This window comes from Wyeomyia smithii, chromosome 3 (genome assembly GCF_029784165.1).
Source record: "Wyeomyia smithii strain HCP4-BCI-WySm-NY-G18 chromosome 3, ASM2978416v1, whole genome shotgun sequence".
NCBI classification, from domain to species: domain Eukaryota; kingdom Metazoa; phylum Arthropoda; class Insecta; order Diptera; family Culicidae; genus Wyeomyia; species Wyeomyia smithii.
The window spans coordinates 211268588-211292366 of NC_073696.1; the positions used below are offsets into that span (position 1 = coordinate 211268588).

Consider the following 23779-nt stretch of genomic DNA (forward strand, 5'->3'; position numbering starts at 1 on the left):
TCCCAGGTGTAAGGTGTTAGCAAATACATGATTACTCAACCAGCTGGGTAGTGGTTGAATCAACTAGAGTTACCATCTCTTCTAAAGTGACTCGCACTCTTGTTTTTATCGTTGGCATATTGGATCTTTGATTATTTATTCTATTGAAAGGGCGTGATGAACTAATTAGAATCGGCAATGTTTTCAACACTATTGTGCTAAATAATCCAAATAAAATTAAAATAAAAAAAAAAAAAAAATAAAATTCAAATGAGGCTGTTCTAACTTCTGATTGATATTTTCAATCATATTTGTATAACAGGATAACTTGTCACTCCATTATGCAGAGTGATTAAAAACCAATTGAAATAGTTGTCTAAACCGTTAAATATTTATTGAAGAGGCAACTATTGTTTATTTCGACAAATTTGAAAGAAAGGTTATATAATATTATTACTTTATTCCTTAATAATAAGGTTTGAACTTCCGTGAATGATGTCTTTGACTTTGAGTATGACTGGTTTTGGCTCCGGGGTATTTCTCAATACGTAATCTGAGTTCGTCTTTTGCAGTTACACAAGTCAGCTGTTCCTATTCGGGACTTTCGGCGATATTTTTCTGTTCGTCTGCGAACCAATGCAATAGTAGTCTACTGTAACAAAATAATTCACCAGTAACTGGTGCCGTTGAAATGTGAGAATGCGCTGTCGTAGGCGCCAGGTTTCTAATTTCGTTTTACATGCTCAGCTGCATGCGACAGCTTTTTCTCGCGCTGGTTGTTACTTCATTTTCGCGGTGGATTACCGGGATTAGCACTTTCCCGTTCAGCTTCAACCAGTTAATATTTTTTAGGTAAACAGAAGAACACAAAAGGCGTTATGCAAACGATTACCGGGTAGGAATTATATTTGATTTAAAAAAGTACATGAGGATGGTTTTACCTTCGACTCTAATCTGAAGTTAAAAACTTTTTCAAATCTGTTTGCAGAAGCTGTTGTCACAAAATTATGCGCTTAGAAGATATTAGCCATGTTTTCAAATCGTGATTCACAGTGCATAACTTTGATGCATCAAGTGTCTCTGCACCTTTGTTAAGCTATAGTCTAAAATTGTGAATCAGACAGTCGTCTGTGTGCAGTTTTTTTTCTGTTTTTCTTATACAACGACTAGGTCAACCGTCTGGCGCAGAGATTTTTAGCTTAAGCTGAATAATACCGGCGCTGACTAACTTGCCGCTGCAGTCTGGTTCTATATTTAGGTTCATTCTATTTATTTTGCCGCAGCATAAGAAATAGCGTTGCTCAAACAGCGCAGAAAAACACAGGAGGGAGTGAATGCTTTTGCTCTATAGTGTTGCGATTTTTCGAGCGACACATGAAATTTTCTGTTTAATATCAATTTTGACATCGAATTGTTATTACGGAGATTTTTTTATTTTTATCAGGCTTATTTCTAATACTTAACAGACATCGTTAAAATTTCATCTTTCAACTCTGATCCATCCGTTTTAGTTTTTTGTTTTCACAGAAGTTACATTACAAACTGTAATTTGTAAAAATGATTCATGTGAGAGGTAAAAGAACGAAACAAATTTTGAAAAAGTGCCTGCATAATACAACCTTTTTTTTGTCATGGTTTATGGATTCTATTATTTAATATTTTGTTAATGCATAAAATAAAAATATTCTCGGGGTCATTGGAAAAAGAAATCAAAAGGCAATAGAAATGCATTAGACCTCTCAACAATAGTAATTATTATCAACATTGTTGTAGTTTTTAGATTCATACCCCTTCCAACTGGTTTTGAGGTACGATGCTGGCCTAACAAGCCAGTCGTCGTAGCTTCGGATCCCGTTCGAGAGACTGTTTGTGTCAGAAGGATCGTAGCGCTAGCCCCGCAATTGTCCTGTACACTAAAACAGTTGGCTGCAAAATCTGTGTATATAAACAGAAGGTCGAGTTCCGAATCGTAATGTAGCACCAAGGCTTTGCTTGCTTTGCGTGGCACAGCAGCGAGTATGCACTTATACTAACTACTGTGCTTGTGGTTTGTTGTTCTTTTCGATCTCCGATCTTAGTCAGACTTTCGTGACTTCCTTTGCCTTTTTCTTGTTCCGTTTCACGAACTGTAGAAATATTAGAAAGTTTTGGCTGTCGAATAGATTTTTTATAATTTGCTGCCTTCGTGTTCATGGATATAAACTAATTATTCAAGCTTATACTTATTGTACTCTACTTCGCAGTTTGTTATAACAAAACACTACACTTTTATCGAAATTTATATCAGCTATGTGTCCCTTGAGACAAACTGAAAGGCTCTCAATGTTAGTCGTGAAAGAATATAAACTTACTAGCTACCTATAGCATCCTACCTCGAGACCAGATAGAAGGAAAGGTTCACGAGATGAAGGTTACTAAATTTGCTCTCATGTGATCATAGTCAGAGGAGCTCCGTGGCCGCAAGCTTACAGAGACCGCTTTGACAAGCGAGTGGGTCGTTGGTTCGAATCTTAGTACAATCAGGCCATTAAATTTCCAAAAAACTTTAACATGGGTTTATTCTCGGGCTCCCCCACCACATACCCCTTCCTTCAAGCTGAATTCTACAGTAGCCCTGTTGACTCTCATCCTAACAAAAATAAGTTCCTCTTTAAAACTGGTCTGAGTAACGTATGTGAAGTTCTCTCCAGGGAATTGTAGTTGGACGATATTGGTAGGATGGAAAGAGGCTCGGTATAGTAGAGCCAGGAATCTTGAAAGGGAAAGTTAAAACTCACACACAAGCACGGATACAAATAATAAGCGTATCACTTACCTTAATAGTGATAATGCCAGTAATATAAAGTGCTGAGACCTTCATAAATATAACGTGTCTTATCGCAGTGATAAGTCCACACAGGAAAAAAAATAGTTGGATCGCTTTCAATTCGCTTTGTTGCAGAAGGTCAAAAACTAACTTTGAAATTGATTTTTTTTTTAATTTCCTGTGAAATCATCAGTATAACATTAATAATCATTGTTGGAAGTTGTTTAAGGTAATTTATTTTCAACTAGGTTTACTTCAAGTAAATTCAACATTTTTTTGTTATTCTAGGACTTGTTTGTTCAAATTTTTTAGTTTTGACTAAATTAGATTTTTTTTCGAAAATATGTAAAATTGCACCGGATTAACTTTGAGAGGTACGTGAATCTTGCAAAAGTTGTATTTTAGAACACTTAAACATTACCTAGTGTTGTAAGATAAGTTTTTTGTTCACGATTTCTCAGGTGATCAACTTCGCCTTAATTAATTGTTACTGAAATTCACCGCATCAAATACAACAACCCCAATCGCGTGTATTCCCTTACCTATTGCAAGTAATGCATTAGAAATGACAGACTGTCGTAATTCTATGTTACCCTTGTGGTCGTATCTCATACACAATCTTTTTGAATTTGTTTTTACTTCTGTTGACTTTTTAAACGAATGCATTATCTATTGTCTGGTTTATATGAAATTATGTTGCAAATTAAAAGATTTCTGTAAAAATAAGCGTTTTTTGACAGGGGAACACGTCTTTTTCTACACTATGTAACTGAAATCAGCATATAATGTTTTAGAGGTGAAAGATTTTAAATGATAAAAGCTTTCACACAACTGTATCATAATACAATAATCGTACCGTTCGATTGTGTGGATTTAATACAATAATCGTATCCCTCTGGGGTGGGGAATATTGATGAAAGAGTAACCTAAATCAATGACTATCATGCAGCAAGAAGCGATTTAAAAAACGGTGGTTTGGTACGCTCACATCACTCACTTTCAATACGAATTGCGTTGTCGTAAAGATAGGAGAGTTCGGTTTGGTTTTTCGATCAATCCACCTAACAGTTAGATAAAAAAAAGATTTTTTTCTTATTTTCAATATATCAGATTGCTTCCTTCAGCAAAGTAATGGAAATTTAAAAGAAAACATGTTTCTGAATGCTGCAGTGTCCTATCTGTAAGTTGGACACGACGAAATAGAGTTTTTTGTGAAACACCCCTTCTCAAAATCGGTTTTTTGTTTATAACTTTTTCTGTGATTGCTAAAACAATAAATTTTACAAAATCGTGCGTAAAGCTTAGCTGAATAAATAAAATGTTAGAAAATTTTGGATTGTTTTGACCATTACATTAGACAAAAAACTGATTTTAAGAAGGGTGCTCCACAAAAACTCTATTTTTTCGTGTCCAACGTACAGATAGAACATCTCAGTACTCAGCAATTTTTTTCTTTCAAATTTTTCCACAACTTTGCTGAAATACGCAATCTGGAAAATTGAAAATTAGAAAAAATATTTTTTTATCTAACTGTTAGGTGGATTGATGGAAAAACCAAAAACGCCAGAATTGAGGCCTTGTTCTATAAAACAATTTTGCTGAAGGCATTAAGCACATAAAATCAATTTTTCACAGTCAAATTCAAAACGATTACGATTTTTCGAGCTTAGAACACTGTGCACTGTGAAATTTTCAGATAAATCTTTCCTCAAATTGTAAACGTCATGAAATATAATACTTGGGATGTGTAGAAAATATTTTAGAAGTTATTCCATTAAATGGTGGTAGAAAAACGTGCTTCATATTGAGTATTTCGTCGTTTTATATCACTTTTCTGTACTTCACGACCTTTAAAAGGGCACTACTCAAAAATGTACCGTACGACGATTTTGTAATTTTGACCAGAGATTCAGGACATCATAACGAATCGAATGGTGTACTCAGATTCTTTGGTGCATTTTTTCCAGCTCAATCGTGCAGCAGCCTCCTTCCCAGAACCAGGTATAGTCACGAAATCCCATTCGCACAGACAGACAGTCATTTTCTCAATATTCCTTTGCCGCAACAAACTGCTGATAGTGGGCACCTTGTTTTCCGAGGGAAAAACGTCCGCATGGTAGTGAAATGAGCAGTCAAGAAAAAAGAGTAGCGATAAAGCTTCCTATCTTAGTAACTATAGGTGACAAAAAGAGGGCCAAGAATTAAAAATCTAGAGAATGGCAGGGAGAAAAATTGGAAAAAAAGAATTGTTTCTCTCCGGAGTTTGAGGTTAGGTTTTAGTATAGTTTGTTTAATAAAATCAATCTGGCAACCGACTTGATTCCGGGTAGAACAATAGACCATTTTACGAACTGACAGGTGTCACGGACCCTGCTGATATTGAAGCTGCTTTTACGTGCGTTATGTCAGCGGTTCCGAGCTTTCTGTCAAAAATTCATTCATGAATTGAGTTCACAAACGGCTCGTAAAATGGTCTATACAAGGCATGCACGTTAAATGGTGCCAAACTAAAGGTATGAAACTAAGTTGAAATAGTGAAATCAACTTTTTTGAAATACTGTTAAAAAAAAAACAAAGAAACCCTATGAATGAAGAACCGTATCACTTTTTATTAAATGTTGTTACCAAATCGATGAGAGAAGAGAATGTTTAGGAATTAATACGCATTTTTATTTCTGTGACAATAATCTTCAGGACTTAGGACTAATAACACACATACTAATAATTATGGGTGAGAGAAGAAAATCAGGAGTTGATTTTTAAATTCCAATTGAAAGCGAAGTCACACGTCAATTGATTTAATTTCTTCCCACAATTTTTTATCTGCAGAAATAATTGAAACTGACTTGAATGAGATTAAATCAATTATTAAAAATTTCAAAAATATGAAAGCACCTAGTGACGATGGAGTCTTTAACATATTAATCAAACATCTCCCTGAGAGTACAATGAAATTTTAATTAACATTTTCAATTGCTGTTTCAAAATGATATATTTACCAAAATTATGGAAAAATTCCAAAAATACTCCAATTTTAATGCCGGATAGGAATCCAGCTGAGGTTTCAAGTTATCAATTAATCAGTTTGCTTTATTCGCTAAGTAAACTGTTTGAAAGAATTATTCTTAACAGGATGATGTCACACATCAATAAAAATTCAATTTTTGCAGATAAGCTATTTGTATTTCGCCATGGGCATTCCACTACTCATCAATTGCTCAGAGTTACTAATATGCTAGGAGCTAACAAATCTGAATGATTATTCCACTGGATCTGGTTTAGACATAGAAAAAGCATTTTCTAATCAAAATTTACTAATCGAACTCTATAGGTTGTCTATCAAAATTCTATATCTGATAGTTTTCCAGTCAGAGCAGGTGTGCTTCAAGGTTCAGTCTTGGGTATTATATTTACTTCCGATCTTCCTGATTTACCTCCAGGATGCAAGTCATTGTTCTGTGATGACATGAGCATTTTAGTAAAAGGAAAAAGGCAGTCGATTGCAGAAAAGTTTAGATATTTTTTCTGCATACTTGCAAAAGTGGAAAATCTCTTCCCATGATTCTAAAACTCAATTAATAATTTTTCCTCATAAAACTAGGACTTCTTTCCTCAAGTCAAACAATAATCAGGTTGTTAAGATGAATGGGTTTATTTTAAATTGGTCTGCAAGGTTAAGTACTTGGGACTAATTTACGATAAAAAAAAACTTATTTCTAAAGAGCACATTGAGAGTTCACAAGCAAAGTGCATCAAATATACGAGATGTTTATATTCTCTCATTAACAGGAATTCTAAACTTCGTCTAAAGAATAAGCTTTTGATTTACAAACAAATTTTTAGACCAGCAATGCTTAATGCTGTACCGATCTAGTCGAGTTGTTGTTTGACATGGAAGAAACGGATTCAGATAAAATCCTGAAAATGATATTGAAGCGTCCTCCTTGCTTTGGAACCATAGACATACTGGTGCTGAAACATTAAAAGCTATGTCAAAGAGAATTATTACCAGTCAATAAGTTAGCAATCGAGATAGTTGTAAGTTCATATGATGATGATGATTCATAGATCCTAATTGCGAAAGCAAACATATCCTAACAATCAAAATTACAAATTTCTAACAGTGTTGAGAAGTCACATTTGTGATTGGCCACACTAACTCATTATTTACTAATATCTATCATAAATACCTAAGCTACTAAGAAACCCCCTCCGAAAAAATTGATTTTTGAAGTCGATTAGACACCTCCTTCCAGCCACCACTGTCTAGTTAAGCAAGAGTTCATTGAAGGACTCGTGGAAACCGTCCATTAAAACACCCAGTTGAATCCATCGAGACGGTCTATTATTGATCAGTCATGCAATGTTACTGAAAGTTTTTTTTACAAAAGTATTATTTGATATTATCTGCAAATAACTAAGTCAGTTAAGTTGCTCATGAATTATTTTAGTCTACCACGTCATAGCACTAGTTTGCTAGGCAGTAGCTTGGAAGGGACGGGAGCACTGCATCGATGGGTTTTTTGTATTTACCAACCGCTTACGTACTAATCCGGTTTTGTTCAACACTTTTTCATTCGCGTCAAACGATGATTCAATAAACAATATTCAATATTTACTTTACAGATTTGAACCACACACATTGGTGCCAGTGCCGGTGTATCGACGTCTGTATTAGAGACGAGAGGCGAAGTCCTCGCATAGCATCGCGAATTGCAGTACGCTCGAGATCGACTCGTTGTCGTCAGTGAAAGTACACGCGCGCGCTCTGAATTAGCACATCGTAACAATCGTCGCCGTGATCGTCGAGACTACTCAACAGCCAAACAAAGTATTACCCGTAACTGTGACTTTCGCAAGCCAATAGTAACGTGCGTTCGGGTAATACCGTATTCCTGATAAGGATGTCTTCTTCGGACAGTAATCAACCCCAGCCGGTGCCGATATCGCAACCCACACGTGTCACTCAGCCAGTCGTTGCTGTTTCCGCTCAGATTGTGAAAGAAGGTTGGCTGTATAAACGTGGCGAACACATCAAAAACTGGCGCTCACGTTACTTCATACTACGAGACGATGGTACCTTGGTTGGGTACAAAAACAGACCGGATGCTGCATTCCAGGCGGAACCCTCGAACAATTTCACCGTTAGAGGGTGCCAGATTATGTCCGTTGACAGGCCACGGCCATTTACGTTCATTATTCGTGGTCTCCAATGGACAACCGTAATAGAGCGAATGTTTCACGTGGAAGAGGAAAAAGAACGCCAGGAATGGGTGGAAGCGATTCGCAGCGTGGCCAATCGTATAACGGAGGCTGAAGCATATCAGGCCGGATCACAATCGAACGAGGATGTTGAAATGGCATCGATTGCGGAAGATGAACTGTTGACCGAAAAGTTTTCGGTGCAAGGCACCTCAACCGGAAAGATTAGTGGACGGAAGAAAGTCGTGAGTATTTATGGTTTGATGAAAAATTTAAACGTATTATTTTAAACCCTATTTTGTTTTACTAGACACTGGAGAACTTTGAGTTTTTGAAAGTGCTAGGCAAGGGAACATTCGGAAAGGTTATTCTATGCCGTGAGAAAACTACCGCTAAACTGTACGCGATTAAAATTCTCAAAAAAGAAGTTATCGTTCAAAAGGATGAAGTCGCGCACACGATGGCTGAGAACCGTGTCCTGAAAAAAACTAATCATCCCTTCCTGATAGTGAGTAGAGTGATTTCGCATTGCCTGCGTGTATTACTAAGTTTATCTCCATCTTCTTTCAGTCGTTAAAATATTCATTTCAAACCGTTGATCGGCTGTGCTTTGTGATGCAGTACGTTAACGGTGGGGAATTGTTCTTCCATCTCAGCCGTGAGCGTGTTTTCTCCGAAGATCGAACGCGGTTCTATGGTGCCGAAATCATATCAGCTCTGGGGTAAGTATCGAATGTTTGCTCAAACGATCAGTGTAAGTAACTTTTTTTTGTTGAAGTGAAACTAAAAACAAACAGCTAGTTATTGCTTAGGACAGATTGAAAATAAACCTTACGGAGCATATAATGGTTGACCCAAAACGCTATGTTGATAATTTTGATTGTAAATTAAAAATAAAATGTCAACAAACTCGTCACCGGAAATCCCACTACCTTGCGTGGTTCTGTGTATGAATAGGAGTGCAAACACTTCAGTTGAGTGATCTTGACCGCCGTTGTTATTAGCGATTGCGGCGATGGTTGTGTTTGTCCACGTCTATTGTCATCGTTGTGTGCTTTATGACGTATGATGTTTTCGACTTCAGGCGACTTCAATGTCGAAGATCAATATCACTAAAAATTAGCCTGGTTCTTATATGCATTGCAGTATTTAATAATTGGTAACCAAAACTTAAAAGCAAACGGTGAAAAACTGATTCGCGGTCATTTGGAAATTGTTTTTAGTTCATGCCGTGCATGCAGCTCAAAGTTGTAATGCTTCGGTTACGACGATTAATAAAATAATTTTTTGTAAGTTTGTTACTTGGCAAAATTACCCCTTCATTCTTGAAAAGCAGAGTTGTGAACTCAAACAATGTTCTTTCTCACTTGAATTAGTTACTCAGAAGTTTTTTTTTTTTTGAAAATCAAAATCAACCAAACAATAATTCACGTTTTTTTTAACCAGATATCTACACTCGCACGAGATTGTCTATAGAGACCTAAAGCTGGAAAATCTTTTGCTGGACAAAGATGGACACATCAAAATTGCCGACTTCGGCCTTTGTAAGGAACAGATAACGTACGGCCGAACTACTAAAACATTCTGCGGAACACCGGAGTATTTGGCACCGGAAGTGCTTGAAGACAATGATTACGGGCTAGCCGTCGATTGGTGGGGTACGGGTGTAGTAATGTACGAAATGATGTGTGGCCGGTTACCGTTTTACAATCGCGATCATGACATCTTGTTTACGTTGATATTGATGGAGGAGGTCAAATTTCCCAGAAACATAAGTGCTTATGCTAGAGATTTGCTCAGTGGACTGTTGATGAAGCAACCCAAGGATCGTTTGGGTGGTGGGCCTACGGACGCAAAAGAGATAATGCTGCATCCATTTTTCTCCAGCATCAATTGGACCGATTTAGTACAGAAACGTATACCTCCTCCGTTCAAACCTCAGGTCACATCCGACACAGATACGCGCTACTTTGATTCCGAGTTTACCGGTGAAAGTGTAGAACTGACTCCACCTGATAATACTGGACCGCTAGGAGCAATTCAAGAAGAACCACACTTTTCACAGGTTAGACTATTAGTTTAATTATGTGATTGGTTAACGAAATGATTTTTTTAAATTACAGTTCAGCTATCAAGATATGGCATCAACATTGAATACACCTTCGTTTATTAGCAATGCTACCAGCTTCGTATCAATGCAGTGAAGAAATTCACGGAACAACCCGAATTGAAAACTGCCACAGCAACGGCAACTATTGTGAGGCATCTGAAAGCTACCAGCCTTGTATAGTTCACTTAACGGCTTGAAATGTCACTGCTCTTTTTTGTTCGAAGCCGCTATAAAGCGTTTGGGACCGTCACCGCCAGATAGGCCTTTTCAATATATAGTAGTAGCATTTGCAGTTCCGAGAAGATATCTAAGTTGAAAAGTAAGGGAAACTTGAGCATTCAACTACCGCGTTGACTATAACAGTATATCGATTTCCCACTCGACAAATTATGAAATGGATATAAGATTATAGACAAAGCGGTTCTCCTTAATGCATCGGATCAAATCAACGAATAGCAGAAATGAGGCCCCGGAGGCTAACTTAGAGCTAGAATTCAACCCCAATCCGATGACCGGATGACCGTCCGCAGGAGCACAGTACTCAAGGACCTATTTCGGGTATCGACAAGACGCCCTTCAGTTATAGACCGGATTAATTCAGATAATGCCAATCGAACAAATATGACGCAAACACAAAATGATGAATAGTCGATCAAGGATCAACATTCACAATAGCCCACGTGTACAACAAGAGACGCAGGTCGCTCAGGTTGTACAGTCAACATATAACCAACATATTCCATACAATTTCTCATCCCACATCCCAGGAAGTGAATTATGTTAGCTAATTCAAAAGTAAAACTTTAAACTATCGTGACACACACTGACTTATAAAAAGATCCTCTGCAAATGAAATGGCTCTTCCTTAAAAAAAAAAAACTAAACATGCTACCGTATTTAATATATAACGAACACTAAAATACAACTATAATGAGACGGATCGAACTGTGATAATTACATGAAACCAATCTAAGAGACGAAAAGAAACGATAACGGAAGCAAAAAGTTTTGTCATACATTATACAGTCGTAATTAAGAATTGCATTTTAGTTAATTTTAAGCATAATTAAGATGTCTATTATTATACTATTATTGGTGTTTATTACTGCTATTATTGAATAAACAGTACAGTGGATTTCAAAAATAAAAAAACGATTCCCATGCCACCAATAAAAAGCTTGCGGTAAACACAGATTAGTCAAAAAGTACAGAAAAAATCTAACAGCCAATTGTTTGTCATGCAGTAAAACTAACAACGATTGGTATAATTTTACTTTATGCAAACCTTTGAGATAAACCAACATTCATGATTGAAAATGTTCTGATATTAATTGAAAAGCTCGACTGGTAAATCTTCGACCGTAATTGAAAGTTCGGAGCCTGAAAGGTTGAATGCACTTTACGAAACATTCACGGACAGTGTCAGATATGTGTTAGTTGCATCTCGGACTCAAATATCATTCATAACTGGATACACTTCTGTTGCTTTCAACATATCTTTTTCTTCAAATTGCTTGTGGAACACTAGCAAAGTTTCTTTTCCTCTTGAGTTGTGGTGCTCAGGAATAGAACACATTTTATTGTTTTGCGTAAATGTTTGGCTATTGATGCGGTTAAATCAGAACAACTAATTAATAAGGCGAATTTGTAACACAGACAATTATTCATTAATTAGCGATAGTGCCTGAATTTTACAACAACAAAGAATACCTGGCACAATTAAATAGTAAATTAAAAGCTAAGACTAGGTCGAATGGCAAGAGGTCAATTGACGTGTTTGAGAAGTCTCCAGAATGTCGCTTAGGAATCTCTACGGTTTAGTACGCCACTACAATGACAAACAGCGTTAGCTAAGACATCTTCTGTTTTATTAAGGTTGCCTGAACTTTTTCAAATCCGCTTTGAATTCTAATTTCGTATTGTGAATAAAAAACCTCTTCATCTCGTACTTCCTTCGGATTGAATGCTGTTTTATGTAACTCCTGGAACATGATAACCTTCTTTTGCTAAGTAAATTGATATTAAAAAAAACTCATATGAAAACAATTCTGCTCAATTAGTAGAGAGATTGTTCGTGAAACGAAGCATGAAATATAAGAAAAACGACGGCCAAACAAAAACAATATGCAAATTTTAAAACTGAAGTCTATAAGCAACGAGTACTTGTTTATACAATCCTTTTCAAATTATAAAGCCTTTACCTCGAAGAATACAACGTTTTGGGATATAAAAATCGAAATCTAGTTTTAGTTTGATCATTCTAATTTCTCAAGTGTTTGTTTGCATACTCTCTGGTTGATTTAAGTCATGCATGTCAACAATTTTAGTTGCCCTTCTGATAAGCAAAACAACAGCGCATTTGATCGAAGCCATGATTTTATATGGTCTTTTTTGCCGTTTGGTAGTATGATGGTAAAAACAACCAAATAGAGCAACCCGATATCTGTTTGTCCAAGTCGTGCCATTTTTTCCAAAACATCCGGTCTGGCCTACAATCAAACGCAAACTATAAAAAATTGTGCACAATTCTGGTAATTTCTTCATAAGGATCTTTGCTTCACAACCGCCTAGATTGTGAGTATAAGTGAACGAGAAAACATAATATTTAATTACAAACAAAATCTGATTATCACTGCCTTAGATAAGAAATATATGAAAAAAATAACATCATGAACTGACATTACCAAGAACGTCTGGCATGGGAGAAATTTACATTGTGTAAACTTTCAATAAAATACTAAAAGAATAAGCTTACCATAAAGTCAGTATGTGACTAAAAACTACTGTATAGGAAAAATTGCGTATACCCGCAATTCTTAGGCATCCAATCTTAGAGTAATGATTCGAACGTGGAAGCAAAACAAGAAGTAATGGTATGTAAGCATAGTGGTAGACATAATAAAATGCTTTAAACTATGGAACTCTTTTAACTTTGATAACACAGTCCAAAGGAAGTCGGTGTAAATAAGTCAATATTTTTATTACATAACCGATGGACATGCCCCTGTCAACAACACCAAACCGAATTAGCTGTATCAAAAATCAGTAGAATTAAAAATTGTTAGTAATTTTATTTCAAAACTGTCACTGTTCATCTAATATATTTCGATTTCTTTTTTTTAAACAACTGTTACCGCAGGGTCCCTTTAAGTGTACACTGGCAGCAGATTGAGAATATAATTTTTTATTGCATTTGTTGCATCGGATAGGATCAAATTTCTCGACAGCGGCGTCGTGCTTCAGAATAGTGTGCATTTTAAGCGTTTTTTTACTGCGGAACGAACAGGAGCATGATTCACAGCGGTGCCTAAAAATATCCGTGTGCTGTACTTCATGGTTTTTAAGTCTATCCTTGCAGGCGAACCGTTTATCGCAGGAAACACAGGAAAACGGTTTCTCCATGGTGTGGGTAGTTTCGTGAATTTTCAAATGATGACTGTAGTTGAATGCCTTAGAACAGTAACTGCACCGAAATCGTCGCGAATCGTGATCCTGATGAATTCGGCAATGTTGACGAATAGTTTTCTTAGATCCAAAGCGTTTGTTGCAAACCGAGCACACAAAATGCCCGCTAACATATTCACTGTGGTCAGCAACAAAATGAGTATCCAGTTCCGCCTGAGAAGGTAGTAATTTACAGCATATCGTACATTTATGCTGCTCAGTGTTTTTAGCATGAGTAATTTCCGTTTCTTGGCTCTCGGTATCTCTTGTGACTGTGTCATAATTAACAAATTCAGCTTCAAGAAATTCTTCGTCGTAAACGTTGGAAGTCTCATTCATGTTGAGTCTTGATTCATTATCTACAATTTCAATTTCGGTTTTTCTCACTAACTGTTGAGGAATATTTTTTTCTATATTCATATCAACGTTATCAATTACATCTTCGTCCAATTTAGCTGGATCAGGTGTATGAACATCGCGCCTGGACAGTAAGTTGTAGAAAGACTGTATCGCTTTCTTTTGAAATTTGAAGCATTTATTCAACTCCGTAAAGCAATAAAGGCAAACCTTTGTTGAAATATTATTTTCATTGACGTCCTAGAACATTGAGCGCTATAAATCAACTTAGTTTTTATAATTAAATATAGTAGATACCTCAATTCCTGTAATGCTGCAATACATCTCCATACAAGTTAGATATTTGCCTTCGAATTCTACCTCCGTTTGTAACGACAAGAAGGTCTTACCCTCATCTAAACACACACGGCAGGACATTTTCTGTAATGCTCAATATTGTTTGTATTGATTTTGAATTACACAAAAAAACAGTTTCGGGTACTGGTCGAGCAAAAACAAAATCAGTTATTTTACACACAGACGTTTTACGGACTATTGAATGAAAGGAAACAAAAAAGATAGCAATGGGCGATATTGTATCGGTATCGGAAATATCGATACTTTTGAGACGATATTTCGATTTTTTGGATCGATACACAAGCGTCCGATACACGACCGTATCGATACTGAAAACCGCGATATTTGTATCGATATTCTTTTATGCATACGGACCAGCTAGCTGACATGTTACAAGGGCTAACATCTCAATGTGTACACGAGATCACCGCCACTTTTGATACGCTATGTTATGCTGTCTGTCAGCGTCAGTGGAGCCCACACATCGTAGAACCGCTGCGATGTTGGCTGCGATAAAGCAAAGCAAATCGGATGGAGATGCCAGCTAGTTGATACGAGCTGGAACCACTAAAAAGCTGCCACTGTCAGTATAAGTATCGCACAAGTCTATTTGCACTAGCAAAACTTAAGCCTGTATTACACTCTTTGACCAAACGTCAAATATTTGGCACTTTTTGACAGATAAAAATTTGGTCGAAGATAATTATTTGTCACTCTCCAATTTTAACATGAGGCAAACACGGGCAAACAACAACCATGATGTCAAATAAATTTGACCATTATGTCAGAACGTCAAAAATTTGACCATTAGACAAAGAGTGTACTACAGGCTTTAGATGGAGAAATAGATAGAGAGAATGTTGTGAGCCAAACGAACTGTCAAAATCTGAGCCAAACGCAGCATAGGGCCAAATTCGAAATTTGTTTTACTTAAGCCACACATTTAAAGCCAAAAAGGAGTGCTCAATAATAACGTTTTCTCAAGTACTTTCAAAAATAGGCATAGCTCTACGTTGCATTATTAGGGCACATAACTTATATTGTTTCTCTGACAATTGATTAAAATATTGTTTGTTTACATTTATACTCAGCTTCATTTGTTTTTATTTCAATTAATTCTACTTTCTGCGTTAAAATGCATCCACAAACCCCTCAAACGAAATTCAACGTTATCAGAAATGATGTTTGGCTTCGATTTAGTTGGGCTATAACCCAACGAGCGGGAGCCCAACTAAAACGTAGCCCAACTAACATAGTCCAACGAGCGAAATTTGACTGTATTTTAAAAACAAATATAAGTTTTCTGGTTACACTATTCAGATCGAATATTTGCAAGCGGAAACTAACTCATGCTTTCCGTCGACACAAGTTAGAGTACAAGAGGAAAAAAAAATTGCAATATTTATTAGTTAGAAAAATTCAGCGGTAGACTTCACTATCTTATTTTAGCTGACATATCTAACTTTTTTATGTCATCAACTTCCTCATCAATTAATATGGAAGTGTTTCAATAATTTATACAAATAAGACGGGAGCTTCACAGTCCATTGGGCCAGTGAATACAAATCTTGGAGATATAAGTTGTTTAATTCATTTGTTTGCCGAGGCTCAGAATTTCTCCATTACCTGTATGTATTTGTTTGTGAAGTCATTTGATTCATGCTGCTCTAGAGAATGCGGATAGATACCAGAAAAACAACAAAAAGTCGCTTTACGAACTAATTTCATTTTTTGTGATATTGACTTACATTTTAAGTTTAGTAAAGCGTGCAATGTATGTAGTTTCGCGGGAATGCGAAGATGAATGGGAATAGAAGGTGTGACTAGAATTAGAAAAAAATTTCCCTCGTCCAGACGGGACACGAACCCGCAATCTCCGTTGTCTCCGGCAAGGTGTTTTGGCCAATTAAACTACTGGGTAAGGGTAACTCTTCGACGAGGGAAAAATTTTTCTAATTCTAGTCACACCTTCTATTCCCGTTCATCTTCGCATTCCCGCGAAACTACATACATTGCCCGCTTTACTAAACTTAAAAACAAATAGTCGGCACATCAAATTTTCATTGCTGGAAACCACCAAAATTTTGCTGATTTTTGGTGTGCTGTGCTTCCAGCAATCTGTTCAGCAAAATGAAATTTGCTAGTTATTCAGTAATGCTCAATTGCATAAAAGTGACAGGTCGTTTACTGCATGTTCGGTAAAACAAAATACAACTTGCTGGTTGTCAGCTATGACAATTTGCTGTTCATTCAGCAAAGCATAAATCAATTTGCTGGTTAACCAGTTAATTCAAGGGAACCATGTTTTCGTCAAGCACCAGATTCCATCCGCCCATCGGATCATAGGCAAATTACTGTTGAACTAGAGATGTATGATTATCATTTCAACTTTTAAGTTCATCTAGCCCAACAAGGACTTAGCTATGGTCCCATATTCACTATCAGGAGCTTAGCGATGATCCCGTACCAGCTGCACAGCGATTTGGCACGTTTTACCAATGACAGCTTGACGTAAATTTTTTGACATATCAATTCTTTTGCTGGATTCCAGCAACCATTCATTTACTGTTTTCTGTTCAGCAAATAGTTTTGCTGTATTTTCGCGAATCACTGAATCCGCGAACCACTCAATATCAATTTTCAATTTCCCGGTTTTCCCGATGATATTTAGTGAAATTTCCCGGTGTTTTAATTTTAAAACATACAAGAAAAAAATCAATTTTCACATGCTTATTTGTGCCTTGCAAAAATAGTGATACAAAACTATGAAAAACATTCCTCCTTCATCGTGTTTAGCTATTTGTCGACTTGAGCAAGTACCTTCATGATCTGCTGCACAATTTTCGCCCTCTTTATCTCCAATCGTTGACAATCTTTGCCTTCTCGCGCTTTTTTGCTTCCTTCTGCATCTTTCTCTGTCAACCTTCTCTCGAGCTTGCAGTGCTTCTGTATCAGGATGCCAATGAAATGCGTGGGATAAATTCAAGAGTTGGGGCATAGAGTTTTTGTCTTCTAGAAAAATGTTCTCAGGCAAAACTTCAAGCGGACTTTGGGAAGAAGAGCCTCAGAGTGACCAATGAAAAAAATGCACATGAAACTGTCTAGATGCATTTTGCAAAATGCATGAAACGTTGATATCTGTTATTTCAAAATAATTTTTTTTTTTCGGAAAACTTTGATCCTGGGACTTTAAAATTTTCGAGCTGGGGTCAATGTAATGTATAAGAAATTTTGTCATGGTCCGTAAAATAAATTCAACTGACACTCTGAATAAACAATTTGAAAAAAAAAATTAGCTACTGTTTGTTTTTGATATAGGAAAAATCTGAGAAATCTTTACACACTTATTCTCGTTTTAATTGTTCAGTAATTTTTATTACGGTCATGTTCAGTAAATTTGAAAAAATACTGATCATTTTGTAATTTTCTCAAAAATAACTCATGACGGTTGAAGTTTTTACCGAATTACCGTTATGCAAAAGGCACTTGACGAGTTCAGCAGAAAACATTACTGACCTTTTCTGTAAACTAAAGTATGTTCTGCACTTTCATAAAGTTCAGTAAATATTTGACGATCTGTCAGCATCTTCCTAGGTGTTGCTGAAAACTCTTCAATTGTTTAACTGAACTCTTGTTGTTTTTTACTATACTGTTCGGCAATTTTTCTGCATCTGTCAAAACGAAACATCGAATGTTCGCCATTTTCAAATATTCAGAGTTCCGAAGCTGAGTTTTTAAGTGTTTCGCGTGTGATTTTCAAAAAAGGGATATCTTACTTTCAAATCTACAAGAAAACGACGTGGAGGTACACGATCTATTCAGTCAGCATATGGAAATTTTTCCTCCACAGGAGAGCAGTTTACTAGAAGCCTGCAACAAAAAGCCTGTATTCATCATAACATTAAACGTATCAAGTTTTTACTCGAATGTGCTGGGAACACCAGTATAATCGATCTAAACAATCCGAAATTCCTTTCTAAAATTATTAAACAGTTGCAATAGCAACTTTCAAAATGGTTCATATTTCTCTCGTAACCATGAAAAAACTTTACGTTTACAGAATGCTCGGTAATTTGTGACGAATCGTCAGCTTTGTAAATTTACAGAACGCTCGGTAATTCGTGACGAATAGTCAGCTTTGTAAATACCGAATCATGCAGCAATTTTTGATGAACGCTTCATAATTTTTTACTGAGCTATCTTCTATGTTTGACGTTTCAGCGAGAATGAAAAATTACCGAGCACTCGTCAAGCAAATAAATTGCTGAACAGATTGCTGATGGCTCAGCTGTTGAGAACTCGTTAAAAAGATTGCTGAGTTCGGTAAAAGAAACTAAGTGTGTTACAAATAGCTCTTCAAGGTGGCGTCTTTCCCCAACAAAATCAAGTAGTCAAAAGGTCCAACACAGAATGAAAAAATTTTTTTTTGCTGCTTTTTGCTGCTTGTGGTTAAAATCATACCAAAAATCGGGAAGTACAAACCGGGTAGCTCCGTTCCGGTCCGGTTCGAAATAAAATCGAGACTCGAAGTTTCCGGTCCTATTTGACTTTTGACCGGATTCTCCCCGATGCGATGTCGAACACTATTCACAAGAAGTTTCAATACGCCTCCCGCGACGCTGATAACTTTTTGACTTCTTTAAAATCTGACAATATATGTTACGGAACAGTAAATTTATCCACCTGATCAAGCCTGATTTCATTTGACGCAGATCTTGCTGCGAAGCCGCTGTCGACTTTAACTGAAACCAACAACCAGCTTTCCCCTATCCGGCAGAATCATGCCAGTTAGGTAAACATAAAAAAACAGGGTCTCATGTTGACATTTCCTCAGAAACTGTTGTACAAATAAAGCGGCAGACATGAAGGAGGATGATTTTCCCGGCGTGAAGCCTAATTTCCCGGTTTTCCCGTATTTTTTTCCCGGTGATTTAAAATTCCCGGCTTTTTCCCGCTTTACCCGTTTTTCCGGTAAAGTGGCCACCCTGAGTAAATGTATTTATCAAAAATTCAAAAAATGATCTCAGCTATAGTATCGATACTTCTGGTATCGATACTTTTTGACCGATATTTTGAGTATCTCGATACTTTCGGTTCTTCGGGTATCGATACTGAAGTATCGATACTCTCCGTCGTATCGCCCAATGCTAAAAAAAGAAACATGGCTTGGAGACAGTGATGCTAGTCCACTAGTCAGTTCCCACGGTTCCCACCAGCGAAAATTATACACGCCCATTTCGAACAAGGCGTTTATTTTCATAATTTACTCTTGCTTTCACTAAAGCAGGTCCTAAGCAAACCGAATTATAAAACTTTTCTAGCTGCTCCGTGCTGTTTATCAAATATTTACGCTGAAAGACATAATTCGTAGAACAAGTACACAGTTTGTATTCATACAACGTGTTAAGTGCACCAATAGACGCATGATTGGAAAGCTCGATGCAGCGGTGTTTCGCTCGTTGACTGTTTGTTAATCCTTTCCACGAGCGGTAATGGCGGACAGTGCACGTAGCCCATTTTGACGTTTTCTGTAGGTCAGAGAATTTTCAATCGCAGTAACGGAGTGAAAACATGAAAATTTTACAACGTAGCATAGCAACTTTAATAAACAGTTTTGTTTATTATGATCCGCGCATGCGCACGACGAAATTAAAATAACAAAACGCTTATTGTTTGTTAAAGTTGCTACGCTACGTTACGATGTTGTGATATTTTCTCTTCGTTACTGCGATTGAAAATTCTCTGACCTACAGAAAACGTCAAGAAGGGCTGCGTGCACTGTCCACCATTACCGAGGGAATGTGCTATGACTTATAACATCGAGTACAACATAGAAACGTCACATCTGATGTTTTTGCTCTTTTCTGTTTTCTTGCTTGTGTTTGCAAGAGTTTTTTACTTAGATTACATCACTTTTTTGGATAATACCAGATCCACTGTGTCTACTTAAGAAGCGCAAGGCCGGAACAGCAAAATAATGAAAATAATCCCGGAACAGCAAAATAATGGAAATAATCCGACCGACATTAACGTTTTTGTATCAGGTTTGACGTTTTCGTATCAGGTTTGACGTTTTCGTATCAGGTTTGACGTTTTCGTATCTTCGATGTTATACTCTGTCAAATGTACAGCGAGGGATAGGAAAAGGCATTCCCTCGGCCATTACCCCTCGTGGAAAGCTGGGTTGAGTGAACGTTGAAAAGCACTCTTATGTAAAAGTTCAATGTTATCCATATGCGTTAAGGAGCTTAGAAATATGTTATGGAATAATTTGTTGTGGAATAATACATATGAATAAATAAATTGTACAGTTAATTTAATTGTTTGACACATGATAAGTACAATATTGAAACTAGACAAGGTTTCCATTAAGCTCTACTACTTTTTTGCAACAGAATTAATAAAAGGTTGCCTATTTTCAATATTCAATGGAACAAATCTACTAAGACGCGCAGTAAGAAATTTATTTAAATAAAAAGCATGTGATCATGTTGTTATTTTATTTTTATACATTAGTTTTTATTTTTCCCTAATCAACAACCTAAAAATTATGCCGTATTATAATTTTTAAACGGCGATTGATAATAATCTCACATCCAGAAGTAGTTCAAATGAGCTGTATCGTTAGAGTTTACGTGATTCCTCGCCTACGATTTATACAGGAAGAGCAGAGTAAACCCTCATTTGATACGACCTAAAGAATTGATTTGGAACATTGATTGCAACTACCAATTTCAAAGCAATTTTGGTTCTTCATTCACACCAAAAAGTCTTTTCATGGTTCAGCAAAATACTTTGCTGAAAGCATATCAGCAAACCGCTAGTTTGCTGGTTAACAGCATTCTTTCCAAAATTTTGCTGTAATTCAGTTCCAAAATTTGCTGAATTTCATTCAGCAATTTTATTTCTACTTCAAACCAGTATTAATTAATTTACTGAAAACCAGTAGTCGATTCAATGATTCACGAAAATACAGCAAAACAATTTGCTGAACACAAAACAGTAAATGAATGTTTGCTGGAAATCAGCGAGCAAATCGATGTGTCAAAGATTTTCACATCAAGCTGTCATTAGTAAAATCCGCCAAACTACTGCGAAGCTCATACGGGATCACAGCTAAGTTACTGATAGTCGGTACGGAACCATAACTAAATTACTCTTGAGCTAGTTTAAACGTAAAAGTAAATATGATAAATACACATGTATAGTTCAACAGTAATTTGGTTATGATGCTGTGGCTGTGGGTGGGTAAATGATGGCGATTGAGGCCAACATGGTTCCTTTACTCTAACTGATTAACCAGCAGAATATACTTTGCTTTGCTGAATGTACAGCAAAATTACATTGCTGATTATTCAGTAGCTGAATTCAAGTTTGCTGAAGTTACAGTAAGGTGCTGACGGTTGAATGAAATTTCGCTTTACTGTATAAACAGCAAAATTTATTTTGCTGGATGAATTGGGTTGCTTAGCTACTTAAGAATTTCTGATTTTTATATATCAGGTGAAAGAGTGTAATTTTCTGAGCAAAACGTGATTTTTCTAAACTTTATATCGTTGTCCTTCGATTTTTACATGAAAAATAGAAATCGCTACAATGACTGGTATATGGGTTGGTATATGGGCTGTCATTATAGCGATTTCGAGCAGTTTTAATTCGTGATTTAAAAATTGAACAACAATGATAGAAAATGTTTGAAAATCACGATTTGCTCAGAAAATGCAACTCTTTTAGATGACAAAAAAAAACTGATATAGGGTATCGAACGTCTTTTTTTTTTATTTTATAGGGGGGGGGGGGGAGTTTGTAATGATTTATTTATGTACTAAAATATCTATTCAGAATTAGTATTGTATGTTCTGCCACAAATGGTGACATTTCAACACTATTATATATATTTGTACGCTTTTTAATATTATTGAATGTTATTAGCTTTCGCAGTTAAGATAATGTAATTGTAGGAAAATTATTAAACCTACTTGTCAAGAAAAAAAAAGGAATAAAGGGAATAAAACGAAACTTAAAATAAACTTAAAACTATCTTACTGACTATAAAGTGAGCTAATCGTTGCAATTGAGGATTGCAACGATTTTTGGCGGAATTTGTTGATAATTTTGCTTGACATATTTTCTAATGTTTCTACATTAGTGAGCCTATGTAGCTCGTTCGTGCTAAACCAGGGAGGACGCTTCAAAATCATTTTCAAAAGTTTATTCTGAATCCTTTGAAGTGTCTTCTTCCTGGTTGCACAACAACTTGTCCAGATGGGAACTGCATATAACATTGCTGGCCTAAAAATTTGTTTGTAAATTAACAGTTTATTCTTGAGACAAAGTCTAGAATTCCTGTTGATAAGAGGATATAAACATTTGATGTACTTATTGCACTTTGACTGGATATTTTCAATGTGCTCCTTGAAAGTAAGATTCTTATCATAAATTAGCCCTAAGTATTTAACTTGATCAGACCAATTTAAGACCACACCGTTCATCTTGATAACGTGGTTATGGGTGGGTTTGAGAAATGAAACTCTTGGCTTATGAGGAAAAATAATTAACTGTGTTTTAGAGGCATTAGGGGAAATCTTCCATTTCTGCAAGTATGAAGAAAATATATCTAAACTTTTTTGTAGCCGACTGCATATAACACGAAGGCTTTTTCCTTTTGCGGAAATGCTTGTATCGTCACAAAACAGAGATTTCTCACAACCTGGTGGTAAATCAGGAAGATCAGAAGTAAAAATGCTATATAAGATTGGGCCCAAGATACTCCCCTGAGGCACACCAGCTCCAACAGGCAATCTATTAGATTTACCATTTAGATAGTTAACCTGGAGAGTGCGGTCAGTTAAATAACTTTGTATCATTTTTGTAAGGTAAAGCGGAAAACTGAAATTTGACATTTTAGCTATTAAACCTTTATGCCAAACACTGTCGAATGCCTTTTCTATGTCTAGAAGAGCAGCTCCAGTCGAATAGCCTTCAGATTTATTAGTTCGAATCATATTTGTTACTTTAAGTAACTGATGAGTAGTGGAATGCCCATGGCGAAAACCAAACTGCTCATTTGCAAAAATTGAGTTCTAATTAATATGTGTTATCATTTTATTGAGAATTATTCTTTCAAAAAGTTTGCTAATAGAGGAAAGTAAACTAATTGGTCGATAACTCGATGCCTCAGCTGGATTCTTTTCGGGTTTTAAAATTGGAGTGACTTTGGCATTTTTCCATTTCGTAGGAAAATGTGCTAGTGCAAAGCATCTGTTAAAAATTTTTACCAAGAAATTTAAAGAGTTTTCGGGAAGTCTTTTGATGAGGATATAGAAAATCCCATCATCTCCTGGTGCTTTCATGTTTTTGAATTTTTTGAGAATAGTTCGCACCTCATTCAAGTTTGTCTCCAATACCTCTTCGGAAAGAAATTCTTGGGTGGTGATCTGAACATACTTTTGGTTTACTTCATTTTCAATAGGACTTACTACGTTCAAATTGGAGTTATGAACACTCTTAAACTGCTGAGCAAGTTTTTGAGATTTTTGTTCATT

The 23779-nt window shown here is 36.3% G+C and overlaps 2 protein-coding genes across 3 annotated transcripts in view; one reads left to right on the forward strand and one right to left on the reverse strand.

The window, feature by feature from the left end:
• LOC129732702 (RAC serine/threonine-protein kinase) overlaps window positions 1–13013 on the forward strand; it is a 70689-nt gene extending 57676 nt beyond the window's left edge. For both annotated transcript variants that reach the window (XM_055693827.1, XM_055693828.1), the window contains 5 exons: window positions 7412–8232; window positions 8298–8495; window positions 8558–8709; window positions 9434–10052; window positions 10111–13013. In XM_055693827.1, coding sequence (XP_055549802.1) covers window positions 7690–8232; window positions 8298–8495; window positions 8558–8709; window positions 9434–10052; window positions 10111–10191 — 1593 coding nt within the window. In that variant the 5' untranslated portion in view covers window positions 7412–7689 and the 3' untranslated portion in view covers window positions 10192–13013. The remainder of the gene's footprint in view (window positions 1–7411; window positions 8233–8297; window positions 8496–8557; window positions 8710–9433; window positions 10053–10110) is intronic.
• Window positions 13014–13148: 135 nt separating this feature from the next.
• LOC129732706 (zinc finger protein 845-like) lies at window positions 13149–14456 on the reverse strand. The gene is made up of 2 exons (XM_055693832.1): window positions 14196–14456; window positions 13149–14138 (listed from the first exon to the last, which is right to left on the reverse strand). Exons 1-2 carry the CDS (start codon window positions 14313–14315, stop codon window positions 13182–13184), a joined length of 1077 nt encoding a protein of 358 aa, XP_055549807.1. The 5' UTR covers window positions 14316–14456; the 3' UTR covers window positions 13149–13181.
• Between the last annotated feature and the right edge of the window lie 9323 nt (window positions 14457–23779).